The sequence below is a fragment of the Aegilops tauschii genome, chromosome 7, assembly GCF_002575655.3.
Source record: "Aegilops tauschii subsp. strangulata cultivar AL8/78 chromosome 7, Aet v6.0, whole genome shotgun sequence".
NCBI classification, from domain to species: Eukaryota; Viridiplantae; Streptophyta; class Magnoliopsida; order Poales; family Poaceae; genus Aegilops; species Aegilops tauschii.
Window position 1 is genome coordinate 110,830,044 of NC_053041.3, and position 6,383 is coordinate 110,836,426.

Here is a 6,383-nt window from a genome sequence, read left to right on the forward strand (position 1 = left end):
CGAGGGACACCGAGCAGCTTTCCCAGTCGCCTTTTTGAGGGCCATGGGGACGTGAGGAAGAGCTAGGAGTGCCGGCCATGTTTAGATGATTTCCTATGGCGAGCTCTAAGGATTTCTGCATGGTGTGGAATGGCATCTGAGATCTAATCTCCTTAAATAGACGCCTTTCCTGCATGGTCGAGCGGTTACACTACAAGAAATATGTCAACTTGCGACCATCACTATTGGTCGCTGAAATGTCATCATTTTTCATTTGCGGCATTTTTTGACCAAAAATAAATGGTCAAAAGCTGACGATCGTAAACTGAAATTAACGACCTTCTCTGTGAGAAGGTCGTGGAAGGCAACGACGAAAACAAAAGGCCATTGATTCTATGACCTTCTGTTTTAGTCGCTAGCTGTCTACTCAGGCCACGTCGGATCCGACGTGGCAAGCTGACATGGAAAAATTGCGACCAATTGAATTGGTCGTTGATAAGATTCAGCCCGGTCCAGTTCGGTGTCTATATGGGCCAAGCCCATTAATTCAGCCTACTTATTGTTTTTTCTATGAATTTTTGGTCGGCTTGACGGGCCAAGCCCAACATTTCAGCCATTTATTTTCTAGGCCGCACCCTTTTACGGTCCAATTCTTGTTCGGGCCTCGGCCTTTTTTCAGTCCAATTCTTGTTCAGACCTCGGCCATTTTGCGGTTCTTTTAAATTTTAGAACTCAGCCCTTTTACAATCTATTTTATTTATTTTTGAAAATTAATATACTGGCATTGCTTAATGGACCCCAACTATGTTTGGGCTATAGCCTTTTTAAGGTCCAGTAGTGTTTGGGCCAAGGACTCTTTTAGTATTATGTTCACATCCAACTAAATACATTTAGCACAAATTCAAATTCCCATCATTTGAATAACAAGTACACCCAACATTGAATAACATGTACAACAAGTAAATATACACCCAATTCCCAGCAAGATCAGCATTACATCAAAATTTCAAGCAAATTCTGCATTACAAGTTCAATAACATATAAAGCGAGTCGATGACTGGGGTTTCGAGCTTCTTCAAATTTCTTTGGCCTAGGAACTCCTATAAATGAGAGGGTAAACAGATTAGCCACAAGTACACAAGCACTGTTTGCATCAGTACATCGACACTCGCAAGTAATACATCATTCACTTAAAACATCTAAAGTGAAATAGATGCATGACATGACACAGGAGGCAGATGTTGCCAAACAAAGATGGCACTTGTATAGACCTTGAAAAAAACCATACTAGTCAGTGATGCTCCAACACATCACTCATGGACTAAAATAACAAGATAAAGCATCACTAGGGATGCATATTGATTTTACTAATATGTTTTAATTGTCTACTTTGGAGTTACAGCATCTCTTAGCAACATATGAAGTGAGGAGATTTGAATAGATTTTTCAAATACATGTGCTGGTATGGGGATGCTTCTCTAGAATGATGTACATTTGCACAGATTTTCAAATAAATATGAGGACTCCTAGAACAATCAGAGAATGAATGAAAGCAAAAGGCAGAGCATCATCATAGATGAAGGCATCACCAGAATTCGTACATACACGGAGAGACACTAACATGCAGGAATATGTATGGACAACAAGCTGCAGGTTGGCATATCCATGAACCATGTACCTCATGACAGATACAATATATCATCCAATGCTCGACTATGACAAAAATTAAACAATTACACGTCATAAAGGCAAAGCAAAGAATCATGGAGCAAGTAGGAGAGGTAGAAGGGGACCTGAGTCATCGGAAGTGGTTGTAGACTAGGCTGATGACAGCGACAGCCAAGGGAGGCAGCCGAGCCTACCAATGCGTAGCCATCATAGGAGCAGTAGCAGTGTAGCACCACCACTGCCGGAACCAGAACTGCTAGAGCGAATCACCATCACATGGGTCACCTCCACCGAAGGATCTAGCAAGAGGTAAAGTCTGCATGTTTCAGTACAAGCTAGTGGCGTCAAAAACCAAGCAGGAGCAAGAAGAAGAGAAACTCTAGTAAATGATGATTAGTTGAAGAAACAGGAACTACATTCAGTAGCAATGTTTCCATCATCCTACTATCACCAGTAGAGCAAACTACGGGTTACCATAGTTCCGGAACCATGCACTTCACGACAGATGTATGTAGTAACACAAGACGCATGACACCTAAAGAAAAATTATTCATTCAAGAGACAAGAAATTATACATACAAATATCGGTGGCCTAAAACTCAATCTACAGATGATAGATAATAATAAACAAACGACAGCAGCATATTTTCTTCATTATATAAAGAGAAACTAACAGACTGTTATGTGCACGCAGATGCACCAAAAGAAACTAAAGACCATTTATCTTAAGGATTAAACATAGATGCCGAACATGCTTATCATCCAAGGAAAGAAGCGTAGCTTTTTCAAGGGAAATCAATCTACAACCCTACGGATATTAGGACTATCTCGGTACAGAATGAGCATGAGCAATACATCAGGCAGCATACGCGTCTGTAGAGGAAGAATTACGACCCACAAGGCTAATAAAGAGTTAACCGAATCTATCGCGAAGGAGCGGCCGGAACCAGTAGATCAATCACGAAGGAGCGGACGAACCAGTAAAAAAAGAGGAACCACCCTAAAAAATTAAGGAACCAGAGCAATTCTTTATGGGTCACACCCAATCATTTGCAGACAAATAAATTGGGCCAAGTTTTTTCTCTTTATTGGAGATCAGAGAAGAGTCCCAGGATGAATTGTCACAATGTCAAAACAGTATTTCCCACAAAAGTTGATGATGTTCCGGTTCCATATTTTCTACCAGTATGAAACAAGGTTGAAAAAAAAGACAAATGCAGAACTAGTCAACTGACAATACAGATCAAAAGGGAAATAAAACAAAGGAACACAAACCCATAAAGCGTCAAGGTTGAATTTACCACTCTGTGGAACCAAACTACAGGGTTATTCCAGTTCTATACACAAAAGATTTAACATGTTTTCCTACTAGTATTAACAATGTTTTTATTTCAGTAATTTAGAAAGAGGGGAGATGGAGCACAGAACTTTGAGGCACTGTTATGAGGTAGTGTCTGATGAAGGTTGCCCTTTGGAGCGGTAGCACTAGCTCCGCCAAATGTAGCAGCGGCACCTCCGACTGGCACATCGGCAGCAGCGAAACCAATGATCACCTGCATGAGATTTCAGATCATGATTACATAATTTATTTATTTATTTAAGAGACAAGCAGCAGCGATAGCTTCTACCTTTGCATATATTTCAATACCTAGTGCTACTGTCATGTATGTTAAATATGCAAGAGGTAAAAACATGTATGCAAGAGTCGCGGAGGCCACCGAACTTACTAGTATCCGTCACGGAGGCCACCGAACTTCTCCTGTCCGGCCGTGTCCCAGCCACTATTCAAGAACTCGGCCGAGTTACCATTTAAATGCCCATTTAATCGCTACTCGGTGCCTAACTGAGGCGAATAGCACATACTCGGTTCATTAAATGGTCAAGCCGATTAACTGGCATTTAATCAGTTGTCAGACGATTAACTGGTTGTCAAACCGATTAATCGGTGATGGGTCAAGTAACTGAAGCGACATCCATTAATCTTGTTATGTGTGGCTGCATATTGCCAAGTTGTGTGGCTGTCATTTTAATTTATCTTATCATGTCTCATGTGTGGCTGCTTGTTGTCACATGTATGGCTGTCATTTACTCATTTATCTTGACAAGTTTAGAGCATATACAAATGCATATCTATCATCAATTCTGTAGGTTTGTTGCCTTCCGGTTTGGATGCATCATGACCAAACCGTCCAGGTAACAATTCTACCTCTTGTCCATGCTTTTTATATGCCTACGACATTATATTTTAGTATAAATGTATAATACGTAGCTGTGAGCATTGGATTATGTGGTACAATACGTGAAAAACTAGTTACATGTTGCCAATATATTCTCATGTGCAGCTGATTAATGATCGACCGATTAATTCAGTTAAATGGCCGATTAACCGATTAATCGCTAATCAGTAGTCGACCGAGCAGTTACCAGTTACCGAATTCCCAAACAATGTCCCAGCAGTAGAACCTGATCTTGCCGTGGCTCGTCTGGAAGTCCAGCGGCCGCACCTCCACGCCGATCGTCGCTTAAGAACACCGTGCAGATCAACAACAACCGTCAGCAACATCAAAGGCAACATCATCCATTCATCCCTCAACAGAAACACGAGATGCGACCGAGGGGCGGGGAAGGAACCGAACTAGAATCGTCGACAGGTTCACTTACATTCGTACTTCTTCTCGAACTCCCCGGTGACGTGCCTCTTCACGAACGTCGTCTTGCCGGTGCCGCCGTCGCCGACGAGGATGAGCTTGAAGGTGGGGTAGTCCACGGGCGGGGTGTTGGGGAGAACCTGCACGCGTAACTCGTTCAGAATTGGAAATATAAACCCATCGATCAGCACACAAGAGCAAAAACTAAGGGTGCGTTTGGATGCAAAGTATTTTTGTAGTTTTTCTAGAATACCGTGGTTTCCGAAAAAAACTTTGGTTTTGAATACTTCGATGTGTTTGGCTTCAACAAAAACTGAAGTTTTGTAAACCATAATATTCCAGAAACTGTGGTATTTTTGAAGTATTTGAAAAAGTGGTCTAGACCTCTTTTTTCTAAACAGAACAGAGAGAAAGTGCAATTGACGTTGCCATCTACGTTGGGATAAGAATATTAGATGCGATCGTCTTCTAATTTTCCTCCATCTGTCCAGTCTGATTGCAAGACTGCTACAAGGGGTGGCATATATATTAGATATGACGCCGCTGGATGGGATGACAAAACTGATTAGTTTCTAGTGATCTTGCATGCTTCTCCATGGAGTCCTTAGCTGTCGATTAATTCGGACTAGTAGCGCACTGATTAGATCAGGAGAACACTTGTATGCAACCGGGTATATATGCTAGGTAGCCAATTCAGTATAAATGGCGCATCGTACACGTGCAAAGAATTTTGGTCCGCCTCCAAGAGTACATGAACGTATAGACATATGATAGCAACACGCTCCTAGGATTGTATTACTTCAATCTAGTTGATTAATGAACTTAAGTTGCCACAGGCTCTTGATCAATCATGCACCTCATGGTTAAATTAGTCCAGCCATTGAAGGCCGGCTGATCGATCCGTTTCTTGCGCCTGCCTAGTTAGCATAGCAGTACACAAATCTGCTACATAGGTGCGGACGATCTGACCTTGTGCGTAGAAGCTGCATGCACCCGGCGGCCGTTAGGTCTTGTAGCTCAGTGAGTTTCAGATGTCACCCAGCGTTACAATTGGTCAAAACTGTAGTATAACAACACCAGCCAAACACCTAGGTATTTTCGCTAAAACTGAGAAAAAACACGGTTTAAAGAAACTGTAGTATTCGTTGTGTGCACATCTGAATACTGTGGTTTTCAATTACCATGGTTCTCTAAAAACTTCGTTGCCAAACTAAGCCTAAGAGGCGCAAAGCACGAGCAGAATCTAGAGCAGCGGAAACAACGCAGCAACCGCCTCGAAATTCGTCAGAAAGCAACCGCCTCGGAACAGATAAGAGAGGAGGTTGAGGAGATCCACGCACCATTGCGTCGTTTCCTCGGCGCTGCCCGCTGCTTGGACTTGGAGGGGGCATGATCCCCATGGCGGCGGCGCGCGTCTGGGAGTGCGGGGACGAGAGGTCGGCCAGGCCGAGGCGGTCCAGGGTGGTGGTGTACTCGACGTGCTGCGGGTGGCGCTGGAGGATGCGCGCGACGGATCTCGACGGGGAACGCCGGCCTCTCCAAGCCCCGCCGGCGGAGAGCGCCAATAAATTCCCCGCAGGCGCAGATCTCATCCCCCGGTCAGAGGGCACGGCTTTGCTTTCTTGGAGGAGGAAGGGTGCTGGGTGGGCTGGTTGGTTCGGCCAGGAAGGGGAGGGGCGAGAGGAGTAGGGCGTGGGGGAGGCCATGGACGACGGCGAGCTCCGCCAGAGGGAGGTGGCGGCGGCGATCTGGAAGGGAGGAGGCGAGCTCTCGCTCTCTCTCTCTCCATCGGGCGAGACAGCGAGGAGATGGAAGGGGATCGATGGATGGATGTCGGAAAGAAAGGAGGCAGGGGGTGGATGAAAAATGACCAGCTAGGGTTTCAGGGTTGGTGTGAAAGGGTTGAGGAGGGCCGTTGGCTCCGCGAGCATCCGACGGCGTACGATGCATGATCCGCGTGAGACGCCCACAGACCAATCAGAATGCAGTATGATGTTATGACCATCTAAATAGGTCATAGTTGCCTAAAAATAATGTGTTAAAATCATGTCAGCTATTTTATGACCTGAGAAATTGGAAAATCTTCTC

General features: G+C 44.3%; 1 protein-coding gene across 10 annotated transcripts; it reads right to left on the bottom strand.

Annotated features, from left to right (window-relative positions):
* Positions 1-864: 864 nt before the first annotated feature.
* LOC109735455 (uncharacterized) lies at positions 865-6,154 on the bottom strand. Of its 10 annotated transcripts, none has more exons than XM_073502970.1 (7): positions 5,636-6,154; positions 4,309-4,435; positions 4,111-4,168; positions 3,375-3,428; positions 3,076-3,200; positions 1,773-1,946; positions 865-1,079 (listed from the first exon to the last, which is right to left on the bottom strand). In XM_073502970.1, coding segments are annotated over exons 1-5 (606 nt in total). In that variant the 5' UTR covers positions 6,002-6,154; the 3' UTR covers positions 865-1,079; positions 1,773-1,946; positions 3,076-3,199. The 10 variants fall into 10 exon arrangements, with proteins under 10 accessions (XP_073359071.1, XP_073359072.1, XP_073359069.1 ...); XM_073502971.1 differs by having other exon boundaries at positions 1,773-1,963; XM_073502968.1 differs by having other exon boundaries at positions 1,773-3,200.
* Positions 6,155-6,383: the final 229 nt, after the last annotated feature.

Bases quoted from the DNA above. Each gene is read 5' to 3' on its own strand.
- LOC109735455 (XM_073502970.1), bottom strand. From the start codon at position 6,001: ATGGCCTCCCCCACGCCCTACTCCTCTCGCCCCTCCCCTTCCTGGCCG. The intron at 4,169-4,308 runs GTAAGTGAACCT...GGTGTTCTTAAG, and splicing joins GTTCGAGAAGAAGTACGAAT to CGACGATCGGCGTGGAGGTG. The intron at 3,429-4,110 runs GTTCTACTGCTG...GTTCTTGAATAG, and splicing joins ACGAGCCACGGCAAGATCAG to TGGCTGGGACACGGCCGGAC.